This window comes from Chiloscyllium punctatum, chromosome 3, assembly GCF_047496795.1.
Source record: "Chiloscyllium punctatum isolate Juve2018m chromosome 3, sChiPun1.3, whole genome shotgun sequence".
Taxonomy (NCBI): Eukaryota; Metazoa; Chordata; class Chondrichthyes; order Orectolobiformes; family Hemiscylliidae; genus Chiloscyllium; species Chiloscyllium punctatum.
Window position 1 is genome coordinate 43,726,510 of NC_092741.1, and position 20,100 is coordinate 43,746,609.

The window sequence follows — 20,100 nt, forward strand, 5'->3', positions numbered from 1 at the left end:
AAACTGGATATTCAATCTGGAGCACTCCTTTTATTTGCAAGAGAATTTTGCTGCTCCATATATATTGGAGGGGCCAAGCAACTGCACTGAAATGAACTCTTTTTTTTTTTTTTTCCCAAACTTAAACCTGTGCTTCACTACATTGAAATCAGTACTCTAAAAGTCACCAAAACTTCCCTTCACTTCAGGTGGTGTAAGGTCATTTGAAAGATTGTACCTTTTTTTAATTTTGGTACAGATCTATCTTGGAATTTCTGGTTTCAAATGAATTGCCTTTAAGCAGATTCAGGTAACGCTTTTGTCTTTATAAAAGCGAAACATGGAAGTGTAAATGGAAATTAAACATCCAGATTTCATAAAGTATCTCTACTGTAATCAGACTTGTACATGTTCAGTTATATTCAACAGGATTGGCCGTAAACAATATTGGAAATAAACCATGGCTTGATGCAATGTCTTCAAATCTCTAGTGCCATGGCATCTTAAGATTAGTGATTTTGATTTCATTTGGCACAGTCTTTTTCTGCACAACTTGCAATACAGCACTCGATCATTTTGAACTTTGCAGTAAATAACTTTACCATTTTTGCTAGGCAAATTGGCAACATTAAACTTTATCTGAAGGGAATAAGTTTCAAATGGAAATGTTTGGTGAAAATTCATCACCAGTCATCCATGATCAGAATAAATCTCCCTCCTGATTTTGCCAACAATATAAATGCTAGATGTTTGCATAATCCAATGCCTTCCTCTTTTCAAGCATTCATAAATTTCAGTTGAACAATGGAGATAAAACCAGGGGGAAAAATGATCAACTCACAATCTCACTCAGTACTAAAAATGCTTTGGTTATTTCAGTAATTCCTAACTGGCTTTAGGAACTTTATGCAGGGGAAAAATTGCTTAACTGCTGATGCAAACATTGTTTTGTGTTGCTACTTTGCCCACTTTTTAATGTGGCTTAGCTTTTAATAAGCTATGACCCCATTTTTCCACTCAACAAACGCCTTCAACAGGACCTAAAGGCACAACCTCAGTCCAGGCATCCTCTTAAATGAGGGAGAAGGGGTTTTTTTCAGCTGATGTGATCAGGCTGTGGAAACCAAATCATTTGGATGTGTTTAAGACTGATCCTTGGTTAATAAGGGAATTGAGGGTTGTGGGATAAGTTGGATTGTGACATTAGTCATGATTAAATGGCTATTCTACTCGCTTCTCTTGTATGAAAGTAGTTGTTTTAACAAAATCAATTCATGCCTTGGTCGTCTTAGATAACCTCAACATCAATTTTCTTTTACCAATAGTCGTTCTTCCTTTCCCATTTTTAATAAGTTGCACCAAGAGGACTTGGTATCCCTAAGTTTTAATGTAGTGGTATAGTTAAACCGTAGTATTGCCTTCCCTGCTCCCTAAATGGTCGTCTTCGTGAGCGTCACATTCTTCCCCTGCGTTCATTACTTCATATGAACGAGACTGCATCGGTGAACGCACTTAAGACTGAGCTAAACATGACTGACCTGCAAGGGTCTGGAGGCTTCTGAGGGCTGTTAGGCTAACTGTTGAACTATGAATGGTGGAAACCTTTGGGGTTTTTCTACGTACACCTGTTTTAAACTACCACCTTCACCCTCTCTTTTTCCCCCCCCCCCCCTGCACCCACGATTAAAACGGGATCACCCGGCAGAAAAGGGGAAAGCGTTTGGGAAATACAAGGGTTCACTGCATTGCTCAACTACAGAAACTGCGCTTAGATCAATATGCAGCGAATTTTTCATGCTGTGAAAATAAGACTCCGGGATGCTCAAGCTGGGGTGAGTAATTGATATTCCCGTGCTTCATACTAATAAAATACGATGGGTTTTTTTCCCCCGAGACCTGCTATTGCATTGTTGGCTGAGAGACAAGGTGCTGCCTCCAACATAGTTGGTACGTTTAAAAACAGCATTGTGAAACAAAACGCTATTGTTTAGGTGCTGACAGGAGGGGTGGCCAAGTATCGCTCGCCTACTGGTAGTAAATTTTGATTGAATTGCTGTCAATCCGTGTAGTTCGGAATAGTTATAATGTCCCCCTCCCCCAACCAACGCTGCAAATCTCCTTGGCTCTGATTCCGATGTTCCTGTATCATGGCCAATTTCGGAGTGTACATTGTAAGGCTTTTTTTTGATGGTTTTTCCTCCGTTTGTGTGTGCCCCCCGCGAGCACTAATCACCTGGAACAAGCGCTCAGCGCCTGTTGGACTAACTCCTCTGAGTGTCCAGCAACAGACAGCGTGACGGTAGCTTTGAAACGGATACCAAGATAACAGTAAATTGTGGTCTGTTCCAAGTTGTGTCCTTTCTCGAAGTTTGGAGACCCCCCCGTTTATACGTTAATATCTTGAAATTCAAGCCACTTCAAGTGTCCACGTTTGGACCGCGCATTAGTGCAATGCCTCATGGCACTAGTCTGACTTGTGGGACCACCGTTACAATCTCCACACCACGAAATGCCGATTGAGTAAAGGTATCGCGATCCTGAACCTCATTCACGCCGGCATATTTCCGCGACCAACGAAGAAAAATAGTTCAAAAAAAACTGATGAAGTTGCATGGAAACAAACTGAACGAGTGTCAAAAAAGAGAGGGGAACTAAGTGGTGTGACAATCAAAAAGTAAAATATAATGGCGAGCAGAATGTAATGTGATCGACATCTGTTTCGGAATTGTATTGATGACAGATGGATACAAGCTGCCTGAAGATTTTCGAAGCTCCTTGGAAGCTGCCTGAACTGCTGTGCTCTTCCAGCATCACTAATCCAGAATCTGTTTCCAGCATCTGCAGTCATTGTTTTTACCAACCTTCTCAAGCCTTGAAATACAGAGCAACAGCCTTATTAATGGCGGGGTGGGGGGCGGGTGAGGTGCCTCCTAGTTTGATAGGAATGGTTAGAGCAAAGAAAGACCAAGGTGCATCGAATCCAATTTCTTTCAGGGGTAGGACATCACAGGGCTATGGGAGAAGGGCAGGAGAATGCAGCAACCTGAGTTGTTTTTGCAAAGAGTCAGCATAGACCCATAGGGCCGAATAGCCTCCATCTTTATCATCATCATCAATGGGCAGGTGGTTTCCTAATGCACTGGTAATAGAGTTCAGGGCTAATCATAACAATCAATGTATGTAAGTTCGTCTGCAACGGATACAGATGCAAATGGTGGACAGTTTTGGGAACATTAACTCCAAACCCATCTTTTTCTCTCAAATTGTTAGACTTCATGGCATTGTGGTAAAACCAATAACTGCAGATGCTGGAAAGCAAATACTGGATTAGTGATGCTGGAAGAGCACAGCAGTTCAGGCAGCATCCAAGGAGCAGCGAAATCGACGTTTCGGGCAAAAGTCTTCATCAGGAATAAAGGCAGTGAGCCTGAAGCGTGGAGAGATAAACTAGAGGAGGCTGTACAAACCCACCGACTCCCACAGCTACCTGGATTACACCTCTTCCCACCCTATCTCTTGCAAAAATGCCATCCCGTATTCCCAATTTCTCCGCCTCCGCCGTATCTGCTCCCAGGAGGACCAGTTCCACCAGTTCCAAGATGGCCTCCTTCTTTAGAGATCGCAATTTCCCTTCCCACGTGGTTAAAGATGCCCTCCAACGCATATCGTCCACATCCCACACCTCCGCCCTCAGACCCCACCCCTCCAACCGTAACAAGGACAGAACGCCCCTGGTGCTCACCTTCCACCCTACAAACCTTCGCATAAACCAAATCATCTGCCAACATTTCCGCCACCTCCAAAAAGACCCCACCACCAGGGATATATTTCCCTCCCCACCCCTTTCCACCTTCCGCAAAGACCGTTCCCTCCGTGACTACCTGGTCAGGTCCACACCCCCCCTACGACCCACCCTCCCATTCTGGCACTTTCCCCTGCCACCGCAGGAACTGTGCCCACACCTCCTCCCTCACCTCTATCCCTAAAGGAGCTTTCCACATCCATCAAAGTTTTACCTGCACATCCACTAATATCATTTATTGTATCCGTTGCTCCCGATGCGGTCTCCTCTACATTGGGGAGACTGGGCGCCTCCAAGCAGAGCGCTTTAGGGAACATCTCCGAGACACCCGCACCAATCAACCAAACCGCCCCGTGGCCCAACATTTCAACTCCCCCTCCCACTCTGCCGAGGACATGAAGGTCCTGGTCTTCCTTCACCTCCGCTCCCTCACCACCAGACGCCTGGAGGAAGAATGCCTCATCTTCCGCCTCGGAACACTTCAACCCCAGGGCATCAATGTGGACTTCAACAGCTTCCTCATTTCCCCTTCCCCCACCTCATCCTAGTTCCAAACTTCCAGCACAGCACTGTCTCCTTGATTTGTCCGGACTTGTCCGACCTGCCTATCTCCTTTTCCACCTATCCACTCCACCCTCTCCTCCTTGACCTATCACCTTCATCCCCTCCCTCACTCACCCATTGTACTCTTATGCTACTCTCTCCCCACCCCCACCCTCCTCTAGCTTATCTCTCCATGCTTCAGGCTCACTGCCTTTATTCCTGATGACGGGCTTTTGCCTGAAATGTCGATTTCGCTGCTCCTTGGATGCTGCCTGAACTGCTGTGCTCTTCCAGCATCACTAATCCAGTTTATGGCATTGTGTCAAGCAGAGATAAGGAAATCTATTACGAGGGCTTTTGCCAGAAAGGTCGATTTTCCTGCTCCTCAGATGCTGCTCCACTTGCTGTGCTTTTCCATCACTACTCTCTAATCTAGACTCTGGTTTCCAGCATCTGCAGTCCTCACTTTTGCCTACATATTACTATCCACCACCTTTTCTCAGCTGATGACTCAGTGTTTCTCCATGTGCCACTTCAGCAACGCACTGACGCTGGCAGTGCACAGGGCATACTCTGGGCAGATAACTTCAGTATCTATCAAGTGTGGTTCAGTACCGTGTAATTGACTGAGCTGGTCAAGTCCTGAACGTTATAGTTGCTAGACCATGTATGGTGCAAGTGATAATGAAATCAACAAGCAGGAAAAACTTCCTAATCTTAACTTCAGCAATCTACTTGTTACAGATACATATACGTCCATGACTTACAGGTAGGAGTGAACACTGTGCAGTCCATGTGAAGGCAAGACCCTCACTTCACTCCATTATATTGTCTGGCACTGCCGTTGTGTTACATGGAATTGATTCAAAACAGACCTAGCAGCTCAGATTAGGAATTCACAAAGAACTGTGATCCATCAACTTCAGGTAAATTGTATTCAACCACTATTTTTAACTTCATGGGAAGCATAAACATAACTCTCACTGTGTTGTTTCCATCCAAACAAGAGATTAATGTAGTTCAATGAAAAGCGCAGGAGGGTATGACAAGGGCAGCATTAAGCATACCTAAAGATGAGGTGTAAACTCGGTGAATCTACAACACAGGACCACTTGGATGCCAGACATCAGAAGCAACATGCAATATTAGCTAAGTGATCTCCTAACAAATGAATAAGATCAAAGCTCTGCAATCTTGCCAGGTCTAGTCATAGATTTTGGTGGGCAATAAGCTAACTCCTGGAAGAACTACCATGAATATTCCCCCTCCTTAATAATCATGGAGCTCAACATATCAGTGTAAAAGGCAGAGGTGATGCATTTGCAATAATCTGCAACCAGATGTGCTGAGTGTGATCCATTTTGGTTTCCCCTTGAGATTCCCATTGATACCAGAGTTCAATTAATTCAAATCAGGCCACATCATATTAAAAAAACCCTGCTGAATGTTATAAAGACTCTGACAGCAATGCAACAATAGTAATGTAAGCTTAAGCTCCAGAAATTCCTGCACCCCAGCCAAACTGTTCAAGTACAGTCCCAACACTGGCATCTACTCAACAGTGTGAAACAACAGACAAATCCTAATCAGCCAAATGTCACCCCATCTATTCTCAAAGAGAAGGTGTCAGTAACAAAATTATCAAGTTGAGGGACTCTTGCATTTACCTACCTACTTCAGTTCCATACCTTAAATCCTATATAATCTGAAGTGCACCCTTTTTTATTCAATGTCTAATTTGACAATTGAATGGCTCTAATAACTATAGTGGAAAGCAGTTACTTTGTTGACCAGTTACCAAAATATTTCTCTTGGTGCTCATATGAATTTACCACTCTATAGAGCCAGTTTATAACTGTATCTACACTGTTCTAATAAATATAAATAATTGTTAAACACAGAAACCTGGTCTGTGCTTTCTATTTTTCTGCATCCGAAAGTCAGAAAAATTGGAACATTTTGTGGACTTCATAAATCTTTAGCTTGTCTAATGACTCCAGGAACAGCAGGGCTTGATTTCCAGCATGCTATCCCAGTGAGTTGCATATCTTAGCAGTTTCATGTCCTGCAAACCTTTCCTCTTAACCCAGTACAATCACTCCTTGAGTTTCAAAGCTCCAATCTTTGCCTCCTTCCTATTCTGCAACCAAAAATAACATCATGGCACCATTGTCATTCATATTGGGCCACTTACTGTTTGCATGGTGATGACACCCTGCCTACCCATCCATTGTCCCTTTGCCACTTAATGTCCACTCTAGGCATTGATGAGCCAAAATCTTTCCATTTTTCCTCCAGCACTGACATCAGTGATATTTGTTGGTCTATATTTTCCTGGTAAAGATGTGATCAAAATGTTTGTTGCTGCAACTAAATTTGACAAATCTCCAGCTCCATTATGAAACTCCACCTATTTTGGTACTATATTGTCAGCTTTGCTCAAAGCAGTCACAGGATCATTGTTGTAGGAAATGCAGGAACGAGTGAAGTTGGAAGTTACTGTTGTGTTACAGTAACATTTTAGTGAACAATATAGAAGAGATAAATATGGCCTTTGCATCAGGATGGCATTCCAATTCACAAAGTATTTTTGTTTTTATTTTTCCTGTTGACCCTCTAGACAGATCCTATTTTATCCAGATGGACACCATTTTACAATATTACAATAGCAACTGGCATGACCATCCTCCTGGAATTCCTGTGGGCATCAAATCCATAGCTCTATTGAAGTCCTAGTTAATTCATAATTCTGAAGGTGTTACTGTTCCAGTCATTGGAGATGCACATCTAAACTATACACTCTGAATATTATTTTGATATCCTCCTCTAGTGATGGTGCTAAGACAATAACTGGGATGTATCCCCTGTTCAAAATCATCACCATTTGGGAATGCCAAATGCAAATACTAGTGGTAAAGATAAGCACTGAAAAGAGAATAGCCATTCTGCCCAGTTTCCACCAATTATATTGCAAGTGGCCTACCATAGTGCTCACATTAGCAGATTTCTTCAATATCCTGGCCATCCCTTTAGCTAAGTCTATTTGCTGTTTCCACTTTACAGTAACCTGCCAACTCTTAATCTCAAGAATTGAAACTGATAATTGTGCCTCAAATAGAATGAACCCTATGTACGTCTTGTTTCTGGGTGACTGCAAGTGTGACATGATTTACCACAACTTCTGGAATTTTATCAGACATTTGCAAAGGACAGGATATCATAGTGGCTCAGTGGTTAGCACTGCTGCCTCATAGTGCAAGGGACCCTGGTTCAATTCTGCCCTTGGGCAGCTGTCTGTGTGCGGTTTGCACATTTCCCATGTGGGTTTCCTCCTACAATCCAAAGATGTGCAGGTTAGGTGGATTGGCCATGCTAAATTTCCCATAACGTCTAGGGATTTGTGGGCTTGGTGGATTAACCATGGGAAATGCAAGGTTACAAGGATAGGCTAGAGTGGGTGGTGGGTCTGGGTGAGATGCTCTTTGGAGAGTTAGTGTGGACTTGATGACCAGCTTTCACCCTGGAGAGATTCTATGAAATGGAATATATGTTTGCACTAAAGTTCCACACTCTTGCAGTATCCACAAGACATGTCAGTTAGACTCAAAAGTTTCCATGAATTCAAGTCCAACGAATATCCCACATTGATTTCATTCCCTTTACCCGCAAGGCTTCTTTGTCCAAGACTTATACAAATTTTAAAATCACTGATTAATAGCTGTAACTTGTGTTCTGCTCTGTCCAAGCAACTGAACCTGGTTCAGCTGAGCCCAAAACATAAGAAATTCACAGTTTTAGTTATTTCATGGAGAGGCTATAGTTTAGTGGTAATATAATTTGACTAGTAATCCAGAGTTCCACACTAATTTTCTGGGGACATGGGTTTTGAATCCCACCATAGAAAGGTATTAAAAATCTGGAAGGAAAAGGTAGTCTAATGGTGATAATGTTGATCATTGTAAACACGATGCAATTCACTGTTGTCTTTTAGGGAAGGAAAACTGTCTGGGTAATTATGGATAGGTAATAAATGCTCATCCAGTCAACAATGCCTCCATCCCTTGTGAATTGAAAACAGTTTCTGGAGTCTACCTCTAATTCAGAAATTGCAAAATAGATTTGTATTTAGTGTAGGAGATACACCCTATACATGGACCCAGTCATCCCAAAGGTTTCACAACAGTTATATCTAAATCAGATCTTGGAGATGGTCGAGAGCACCTTGTAGTGATGATCACTAACAATATGTCCTGGTCCACCCATGTCAATGTGACAGCCAGGAAAACACAACAACATCTGTATTTCCTCGGGTGGCTAAGGAAATTTGGCATGTCCACAAAGACTCTCACCAATCTTTATAGATGCACCGTAGAAAACATCCTGTCTGAATGCACTACAACATGATCTAGCAATTGTTTTTCCCAAGACTGCAAGAAGCTGCACAGAATCATGAACGAAGCCCAGTCCATCACTCAAACCAGCCTTCCTTCAACTGACTCCATCTATACTTCCTACCGCCTCAGGAAAGCAACCAGCATAATCAAAGACACCTCCTACCCCAGTTATACTCTCTTCCACACTCTTCCAGTGGGCAGAAGATATAAAAGTTTGAATACACGCACAAACAGATTCAGGAACAGCTTCTTCCCCATTGTTATCAGACTTTTCAACAGACCTCTCAAATGTTAATTCTGATCTTTCCCTCTGCACCTTCTCTGCAGTTGTAACAATGTATTCTGCACTCAGTTCTGCTACCTGATCCATTTTATATGATAAGATCTCCCTGTAGAGCATGCAAAATTATGCTTTTCACAATTTCTTTACATATGACAACAATAAATGAAATGACATAAATGAAACCAATGAAGTGAAACAAATATAGATTTTACATTGTGTGACATTGTTCTTGCTTTGTCCCTGTTTCCTTTGATCACTCAGTCTTAAGAACTATGTCAATATCTTTCTTAAAACTCTTCAATATTTTGGTCTCAATGGTTTCCTGTGGCACAGAATTCCACATGTTCACCACCCCTGGATTAAACAATTTCTCCTCATCTCGTCCTAAAAGGTCTACCTCCTCCTTAGAATGTGACCCCTTGTTCCCCAATTATTGGGAATATCGTTCCTGCAACTACCCTGTCTAATCCTCTTAGAATTTCATAGGTTTCATGAGGTATGCCATCATTCTAAACTCTAGTGAACATAGTCCTAACCAATCCAATCTCATAGAAATCAGTCACGCTTTCCGAGGAATTATTCTGGTACACTCCCTCGCTAGCCAGAATATCTTTCCCGAGGTAAGGGACTAAGACTACACATAATACTCCAGATGTGGTCTTACCAATATCTATACAGTTTCAATGAGACAATTCTTGCTACTGCACCTGAATCCTCTCAATATGAAGGACAACATAACAGCTGCCTTCTTCACTACCTGCTGCTTCTGCATGCTTACTTTCAGCGACTGGTGTTCAAGAACACCTGGGTCTCACTGCATCAGCCCTTTTCCCAACTTATTCATGTAATGGCAGATGGGACTAGATTGGCTTGGGATGGACAAGTTGGCATGGACAAGTTGGACCAAAGGGTCTGTTTCCATGCTGTACATCTGTATGACTCCATGACTCTAAACTACTTGGAAGTGATGTTGACAGTCACACAGTCCTAGTTATGAGTAGCTCATACTTCAGAGAATTGTGAGCAAACAAGCCCATGCACTTACCTGTAGTCCATGGGTACGAATCCCAAGTGACAGGATATGTTATTGCTTTTGGTCCATGGTTGTATTTTGCTACACCTCAACGCAAACATCAACAGTTTTCCCTTGTCTCGAGTTGATTATATCACCACCTGCTTCTCTTAATATCTCAATCACAGTCCTCTCGTTATTTGGCTATACTCAGAAATGGACAGATATTAACATTCCTACACATTCTCATGCATTCCTCCTGACTTCAATGATCTACCTGCCACCTCTGTTATATACATTGCCTCATTAGTAGTAATTGTAGTATGTCAACTGTGCTCCCAGCAGCTCTATTAACCCTTTCATTATCTACATCACGCTTAGGTGATATGACGCAGTATATTGTCACAACACTGGTCCTTCTTACAAGGTTACTGTACCCTTGAGATTTTTCCAGAGAAGGGATAATTGCCCGGACTCCAACTAGGATATTTTAAAAGTTTTATTGCGGCCCTTTTGTTTACGCCTAACAGATAGTGCTTCAGGCCAAGAGCTTTTGTGTCTCTGAAAAAAAAGGTATACTCAAAGTGGAGTGGTCAGCTTGCCGAGTAGCTAACCTTTGTTTCGACTAGAGATTTTTAATTCGGTTCAAAACTTTAGTGAGTTCAGTTGCAGTAGGGGCTGTGTGAAACAGGCTGTCGAGCTCTCCCTCTCTGACATCACAAACTGTAAACTGTCTGTGTCATTTTTACTGTTTGCACTAAGGGATGTGTGTATTGGGACTGTTGCAAGCATCCTTAAGTCGGGGTTGGAGAAGCTAGGTTATCCAGTATTCTGTTTTCTATTCTTTGTGTTTCATTCTGTAATTTTGTAAATAAATTCTGTTTCTTTAAAACTTGGCAGTTGAACCAGCTAACTCATTCTGGGAGTATCCACTATACACTTAGCTAAAACAAATTGCAAAGTTATGGTCTGGGCTACCTGGTAAAAAGGTTTTGAGAGGTCTGGCCTGGTCCAAAAAATATTCATATTTGAAAACTTAGTTCAGCAAACAGTTTTTAGATGACTTCAGTCTGGACTGTCACTACAACACTGTGGTTTCTCATAGAAGCTGTTTGATGTACAATGGAAGCTAAGACATTGCCCATTAGGCATTGGTTGAATGAAGCCTGGTTGAACCACAATTGTACTGACAAAGTTGGCCTTCATTTCCATGCTGGTGAGGATAAACTCCAAGCTCTGCAGAAAACACTGTGCTGAATTGGTACAGGCCTTCTGGCAGGCTTCCCAAAGCACCAAGCATTTTGGTGTACATGCCCATCAGTATTCTGCTATAGGCCCATGAGGGTGCTCATGCAACAGAACCTGTAAATCAGTCTTGCTGATTGGGTATTTGCCACCTGCACCATTCCAGTTCCTGTCCTGGCTGCAAAGCACTCATGACCCATGTCTCACCAGATGCAGATCCCAACTCTGTGCCACTCCCTAAATTACATACAGTATCAATATCTGAACTCAGGACTGTGCCTGTGAGAATACAATGGAGTATCAATATTATATCTTCATTATTGTAGTCTTCAGGCTAGTCCTCAACTTTCTGATCTCTGAACAAAAAAAGCTGTGAGGATCAAATTGGATGGTGGGAAGGCAAGTAAAGCAAAATGTGCATACTAATACCTTTCTCACCTTTTAAACCAGAAGAGTGTGGAATGAGGTGGAGGTGGAATGTAAGAAGGAGAAATAGGAATGATGACTCTGTCATCTTTGATGTGTTTTAGCCCCACAGCCACCACAACTTCAGCAATGGCTGTTCTAATGATAGCTAACATTACCTCCTCCATGGAGTTCATGGCATACAGTTGTCTCCAATCTCCTCCTGTCGCCTCCTGCTGTGAGCCGCCTTTTCCTACAAGTTTGTCAGTATCATCCAATATGCTTGGTTAATGTGGCTGAATCCCTGCCGATGTGTGTAAGTTTTGTGAAAGAGATGTGAGTTTTTTTTAAAAAATAATTTATTTCATAGCATGTGGTATTGCTGTCAGGGCCAGTATTTGTTGCCCTTTTCTAAGTGCCCTTAAATTGATCTGACTCATTAGACCACTTCAGAGGGTGCTTATGAGTTAGCCATGTTGCTATGGGCCTGGAGTCACATGTCAGCCAGATCATGCAAAGATTTCAGGTTTCCTTCCCTAAAGGACATTCGTAAACAAGATGAGCTCTTACAATAATTGATAGGAATTTCATGACACCATTTTTGAGACTAATCACGTGCACTTTTCACAAATTCATTCCAAGCAGCTACCATGATGGAATTTGACCTTATGTCCCATTAGCTATGTGAGGACCCAGTGGAACATTTGAATGTCAAATAAGAGCCATGACAGATTAATATTATTGGTATATTTGTAATTGGAATGCTAGTCTAGCAGAAGTGTCTCATAAAGCTCATGTTGCATTTGATGTAGGATGGAACACTTGAATATTCATTCTCTGATCTTGACCATGTGTGAGATCTGTAAACTTTTGCAGCATTGCATCCAGAGCAGGACTTGATCATCATGGCTATCTGCTCCCATTGCTTTTTCAGCTTGTGTTTGGGGTTCTGACATTTTGCTTGTTTTCCACCTGCTTATAAATCTTCCAGTGAACCTTCGGAAAACCTTAGCTTCCCCTGTCTCCAATATTCAGATATTCCCTTTCAGATCATATTCAACTCACAAAAGATCCTCAGCACCGACTTCAGCTACAGACCCCCTCACTGTACAAAGATACAGATTTGAGTTAAGCAATGCAGGCTGGCTTTGGTTGGCACTGATGTCTTACAACATTAACCCACACTCAGCTTAATTATCCAACAGCACAGATAACCTTAGCTGACTGCTGCAATCATTTGAAATGAAGGCAGCATCAAGTTGGTATGTTGTCTTCATTGCAGTCAACAGATATGAGTTAATCATGCATTATAAGCCATGCAACCATTTTTTCAAGGGCTGTTGAATTTAGCCATCACTACCAACACCCCGACTCCACCCCATTGATTTTCTGAATGTGGAGATATGGTCTTGCAATAGCAACAAAAATTCTACATAAATGCAAATCTTGAATCTAATCCTACTTTGATGCATCTTGTTGTTTGGCCACCACAGTAGGTTTTCAATTCTGGTTCACTTTTTAAAAGGTTTTAAGTCTTACTGAATGGAAAGCAGTTTGTATTGTATCTTAGTAATCTAACAATCTAGCACAACTAAACACTTGTTTTCAGTGAGGGCAAATCACTTTAAGTTAGCAAGAGAGTACAGTAATTGGTTCAACTCTTGCTTAACATTGCAGATGATTCAGCTAGCAGTAGAAATATGACATGGGCAGTTAGTGAAATATATAATTGGTTTTACAAATTAAATATTAAACAAAATAAATATTTGATTATTTAATCTATATATGATTTTTTGATGTAATTCACACTGAAATTCAACCTTTAAGTTGTAAATGTCTTTTTTGAATAAAATTATCTTGTTATTGCAAAAAGTTAAGCATTCACAATATGTTGCAGTCTTCTTTCCCATGATGTTTAAGAACAATTTGCATTTGTATGTCTTCTTTAACATAATAAAACAATTTAAGGCACTTCACACAGAAATGAAACTAACTAAGAATGGTAGTGGATTTAGGAGTGATGGCACAAGGCGCAGTCAATAAGGAACTTTGCAGAAAACTAAAAAAGGTTTTTTCTTACTTAGTGCATTTCATGACCTCAAGAATTCTTGAAGTGCTTTGCAGTGAATGAAACACTTCTGAAGTATACAATGTAGTGAACACAGTAACCAATTTATGCACAACACAATTCAATAAATAGTGATGCTATGATGACCTGATAATGAGTTTTTAGTAATGATCAATGAAGAATAAATATAATCAGGATAACAAGAAGCCCTCCCTGATATTCTTTGAAATTATGTCATACAATCTTTGCCTAATTAAATATTTCATTTTAAAGACAGCTCCTCCCATAGTATAGTGTCCACTTGGTGTTTCACTAAACGACTATCCAAGATCAGATCATGTGAAGTCAGGAGTAAATTGATTAGAAACCTGGCTACAAAATAGAAAACAAAGAGTTGGAATTGAAGATGGGTACTCAAATTCACAAAAGGTGGGAAGTGGTATTGCTGAGATTACTGTTATGTACATAATTGATTTGGACTCTGGAAGCAGAAGTCGAATTCCAAAGTTTGCAAATAGCACCAAGTTTGAGGTTACAGTTAATTAAGACTAGGACTCTGATGAAATGTAGTAAACATGAATAAACTTTCAGAAGTGAGCATATGAGTGGCAAATAAAAGCAGATTAAAAATATAAATTAACGATTCTTCTTGGAAAATAAGATTCTAAATGAGTTTAGAGGGGCAGAGAGAATAGAGGTAGGTAAATCAGTAAAAGTAGCAATGCAGATCAATAAAACCATAAAAAGAAAACAAAGCACTGAGGTTTATTTTGAGTGTGATATAATTAAAAATCAGATAAATCATATTAAACCTATATCAAACCTGAGTCAGACTATAGAATAATGTCAATAGTTACAACATAGTAGGAGCAACAGAAGACTATATAACTAATATATCTTTATATATATATAAACTATATATCTTTACTCAGAGAGTAGTAATGGTATGGAATACTTTGCCTGCAACGGTAGTAGATTCACCAACTTTAAGTACATTTAAGTCATCATTGGACAAGCATATGGACATACATAGAATAGTGTAGGTTAGATGGGTGTCAGATTGGTAACACAGGTCGGCGCTACATCAAGAGCCGAAGGGCCTGTACTGCGCTGTAATGTTCTTTGTTCTAATCAAACACTGCCATTCTATATACTCCTGGTGGATCTTGGGTGTCAACTCTATTTTCACACCTGCTTCCCCTTATCCCTTCATTCTCTGAGAAACCAAAAGTCTGTCTATCTAAGCCTTAAATACATTTTAAAATGATGCATTCACAATACTTGAATGTAGAGTATTCCAAAAATTCACAATCCTTTGGTTGAAGAAGTTTCTCATTATCTCAGTCTCAAATGATCAGCCCTTACCCTGGAGTTGTGCCCTTGTCCTAGATTCTCCAGCCAGTGGAAACAATAGCTCAGTATCCACCCTGTTAAGCCCCTTCATAACCTTGAGTGTTTCAATAAGATCAGCTCATTCTTCTAAACTCCAGAGAATATAGACCCAATTTACTCAGCCCTTCATCAAAGAACAACCTAATAAACTTCCATTGTACTGTCTTCAATACAATTATTTCATCCCTTAAATATGAAATTAAAATTGGTCGTAGTATTCATCTAACCCTGCACAATTATAGAAAATGATACATATTACTGTGCTCCAATCCTATAGCAATAAGAGTCAACATGTCATTTGTTTTCCTAATTGCTTGTTGAACCTGTATGCTATTTTTTTCTGTTCTTTGTTCATGTACATCCAAGTCCTTCTGAACATCCACAATTTCAAGTTTCACATCTTTTAAGAAAATGTCCTGCTTTTCTATTTTCTAACCAAGATTCATTGCTGTGTCTTTTTATCTAAGTTATGATATAGCTAGCACATAAGTGCCAATTGACCATAATGTGTTTTGGTTTGCTGATGACACAAGTCTATGTGGGAATGTATGTTGTGAAGAGAACACAACGCGAGGCTGCAAAGGGATATAACAGGTTAAGTGAATGGTTAACAAGCTGGCAGATGGAGTACATTGTGGGGAAGTATGAAGTTATTGAGTTTGTAGATAAGGATAGAAAGGCAGAATATTTCCCTAAAAGTGTTAACTTGTAGTTGTTGATGTGCAAGGAGACTTGGATGTACTTATACAAGGTACAGAAAGAAAAGCATGCAGGTACAGCAAGTACTTAGGAAAACAAATGGAATGTTAGCTCTTACTGAAATGGGATTGGAGTTGGCCTTCCATCAGTCACACCCAACAAACTTGAAAGTAACCCACTTGTCCCTAATCTCTGCTTCCTGTCCATTAATGAATCTTCTGTCCATGATAATATATCACCACTAACCATCACCCCGCCACCCCCTCCCCACCCCCCACCTCCCCCCCCCCCACCCCACCCACCATCTCCATGAGCCCTTTGTACATGTCATTTTGTGTGGCAGCTTAACAAATGGCTGTTGATCCCTTCTTTATAAAAATAAAGTAGAAGCAATGGAGAAGGTGCAGGAAGGTATTAACTAGAATGACAGCTGAGCTGCTGCATCCATCACTGAAGATTAAGTAAGCTCTTCTCCAAAAAACTAGCCTATGGAATGACTGTTTACAATAATGGAAGTATTTGATAGGATAGATATAATAAAACCATTTTCATTGACTTTCAGACCAGATCTAAGTGCCATTATTGAAACAGTCGCTACTAAATTGAGTAGGTAATTTAGGAAGGTGTTTTTATTTATCCAGAAAGTGGTCCAAAAGTTGAATTCATTGCTTCAAGGAATATGCATATTAGGTTAAAAAAAGCTAAATCTTGCGCTGAAGGCTCTAGAGTGGGTTTTGAACTCACAGTCTTTTAAGACTGAAGAGAGTGTGCAAAGCCAGTGACCTCAGCGAGCTTGGTAGGGGTGGTACAGTGGTTAGCACTGCTGTCTTACAGTACCAGGGGCTTGGGTCCAATACCAGCCTTCGGTGCTTATCTGTTTGGCGTTTTCTTCCAAGGGTGTGCAGGTGAGGTGGATGGGCCCTGGTAAATGTGGGGCTAAGGGGGAATGGTTGGATACTTTTTTTTAATGAAGACTCGTTGGGCTCTCTGTGCAGTAACGATTATGTGAAAAGACTGTCAGAAATCGGGCCAGCGCAAAAAGAAATTCTGCTGCCATGCAAATAATACTGTAATGTAAAGGCTAGTGCTAAAGCGTATTACAATCTGGGCTGAGACATTTCACAGATAAGATATGCGAGGGTGTTGATGAACTTGTAAACGAGAATAAGGAATTTTACTTAGATGCAATGTGGAATCAAGGAATTAGTGAATTTTAACCAGGACAGGATGAGTGGAAGTGTAGGTAATCTTTTTTTGGGGGGAGGGGGAGATGGAGATCTATACGGACGACTTGGGATACCCGTGAGGAAAGATATTGCAAGAGTGAGGTATTAAACTAAGCCCAGTCAAGTGGCACTTCTGCCTGTGGGCCAAATGCTCTTAGTTCAAGACCCCGTTTGGGGCTTGTTGGCCAAGGAAGGAAGGTGAATGATGCGGCCCAGCCTATTCATAGCCCTTCCTCTCTGCTCCCTGTGGGTGGGGGAAGAGGTTCACGAAGAAACGAGGTTCGAGTTAAGAGTCTGTGTGGAGTTTGCACGTTCTCCCCGTGTCTGCGTGGGTTTCCTCCGGGTGCTCCGGTTTCCTCCCACAGTCCAAAGATGTGCAGGTAAGGTGAATTGGCCATGTTAAATTGCCAGTAGTGTTTGGTGGATTGGTCAGGGGTAAATGTAGGGGAATGGGTCTGGGTGGGTTGGTCTTTGGAGGATCTGTGTTGGGCCGAAGGGCCTGTTTCCACACTGTAGGGTAGATTCCTAGGGTCGAATCAAAGCGATTGAAATTCCGTTCACGTGGTCTCACCAATGAAGTTACTGCTGAAGCAGCTTTGAGCCGTGTTTGTGCTGAGTATATCGACGTGCACGAAGCTAAGATCTGGGCAAAGAACCTGTGATTCATTTCAGCAAATTGTACGCGCAGTTCACGGGTTTCGTTCTGAACTAAAGTTGCAACTTGGACGTTTCCAACTAAATATTTAGTGAAAATAAATTCCCTTAGAGCCTCGAGAAAAACATGTCAAAAATATAGCAGCAGAACAGTGAAGTCTAAAACAGTCTTCTGACTCCGAGTTCTTGGTACTTTCAATAACTTAGCAGAACATCCGTTACTAGTTCTGAACATCGATATTTAATTGTAGAATTAACCTCTATTTCAAATGAATTACAAGAGTCCTAGCTTTGACAACTCAATTACATTTGATCCTTATACAACAGAACGGCTCAACATACGTTCCGTGAGAGTATGTCCAAGTGCTGATTTCGTCAGTGCTATTTCACTGATCCCCGTGCTGAAAGATGAAACAACTTTCCCGATGAACGGCCTGGTTTAACGTGGGATCGTCCTTCTCCCACCGACTGTCGCTGGGCAGATTCACCAAATACCTCAAGAAAATAAAGAAAGGCACTTCTAAACGAGTCTGTGACAGGGTCGGACATTCTCCAATGGCCTTCCATCTGGGCTGGGAACTGCAGGCCTGAGCTCCAGCTTTGCCTGCGGGTTGGGTTTATCTCTCGAACGGTCGCCCCTTCTGGTTTCAGAACTAAGTCACTGGACAGCGACCAGCGGGCAAGGTCCTTCAGTTCACACCTCCCATTCGGTTGGTCTAATTTGCACACGTGTCGAGCACACACCCATTTCTGTAAAGCGTCTTTGAGATGTTAAAAGAAGGGGAAAAAATTAAAATGATCTACTAGGAAACACCGCTACCAGACAACCATGCAGGAACCTTCTCACATTTTTGACTAAGCGGCTGCTTTCTTACAGAATGGAACTCACCAGAACAGAACTTAGCAGGAGGTCGCAGGAATGAAACCCACTTTGTGGTTTGGCATGTGGTGTATTGGAAACAAGTCGTGAGGGAGCTATTAAGCGTTTGTCACATCGAAAGCACCCACAGTCCCCACACTGTAATTCCGTCTAGCTCCAAACTCAGCTCAAACGGGTCGACTAACCGACTAGTCGCCGAACACAAGATAAACTGGGACCGATTTTAACATCTTGCTCACCGCAAGCGATAGGAAAACGCGCTCACGTTGAAATGTCAAGTGTGCCAAACATTCAGTGTTTTTTTTTAAGGGAAAGTAACAGAAATCATCCAAGACTGAACTCACTAATCAAGGCGAAGTTCAAACAGAAATAATTTTAAAATGACAGGCAATTTTCAGATACGAATGGAGTGCTACACAGTTATTAACAATCCCCGGCCACAGTTTATGGAGGTTTATGAAAGTTTTGTTTTGATAGTAATGGCCGCGAGTTCTGTTAGTCCAGCTCAAGTACAAGCCGAAGAAGGTTTCACTTATGGTACCGGTGAAGTTGGTTATCTGTATGAACAGCTTTCCAGTTAAATGTCGCTGGACTTGTACATGTCTGACAAGAGTCTTGTGATGGGGACGTTTCCAATGGTTTTCTTGAAGAATACCTCTTCAATGGTAGAGGGGTTCACCGAGCGTAAAGCAGGCAGAAGTAGAAGCAACTTTCCAAAACGGCACGGTTGTGCTGGATATCTGGAAAAGACAGAGGAGAGGCGTGTTAGCATCTTGAACATGAAGATCACCACCCTAGGTACCATGCTTTCAGAAAGAAGGGTCATGTAACTGGGCTGGCCTGCGCAGGAGGTTTGGTCATAGAGTCATAGAGATTGACAGTACAACATAAAAGCCATTCGGCCCATCATCTGCCCGCCGAACAAAAATAGCCACCGAACCATTCTAATCCCATTTTTGGTGCTTCACCCCGCTTTGCGATTATAAAACGCATGTTTGTGACCACAGTTTCCCACGTGGCTATGGCAACTCTCATGACTAACCGGAAGAAGAATAAGCTAAAGGTGCTTTCGGCCATATGATGGGAAGGAAGTCATGTATTAACAGCATCAGATACATGATTAGATTCCCTACAGTGCCGAAACAGGCCATTTGGCTCAACCAGTCCACACCAAGCCTCCCGAAGAGTAACCCACCCCTCTGACAAATGCAACGTAGGAAGGCAAATTTATCTGAACCTGTAGGAAACCGGAAGAGACGCGCGCAGAATGTGCAAACTTCACACAGATAGTCGCCCGAGCTGGAATCGAACCTGACACCCTGGTGCTATAAGGCAGCACTGGTAGCCACTGAGCCACCGTGCCGCCCCAACGCTAAACCAGCGACCCTGTTCTGTCTTTCAGTGAAATCATGCCTGACTTGATTGGAGCTTTACTTCCATTTCCCTGCTTGCCCCTTCTACATCTGGGCTCCAGAACTTGTCCAGTACCTTGTTACAGAGTAACTGAAAAGTTAAACA

At 41.7% G+C, this 20,100-nt stretch overlaps 1 protein-coding gene across 3 annotated transcripts in view; it reads right to left on the bottom strand.

Annotated features, from left to right (window-relative positions):
* Positions 1-16,195: 16,195 nt before the first annotated feature.
* nr2e1 (nuclear receptor subfamily 2, group E, member 1) overlaps positions 16,196-20,100 on the bottom strand; it is a 41,136-nt gene continuing 37,231 nt past the window's right edge. The window contains exon 7 of one of the 3 annotated variants that reach the window (XM_072552452.1): positions 16,196-19,322. In XM_072552452.1, the coding sequence (XP_072408553.1) occupies positions 19,160-19,322 (163 nt within the window). In that variant the 3' untranslated portion in view covers positions 16,196-19,159. The remainder of the gene's footprint in view (positions 19,323-20,100) is intronic. The other 2 variants (XM_072552444.1, XM_072552435.1) reach the window with 2 other exon arrangements.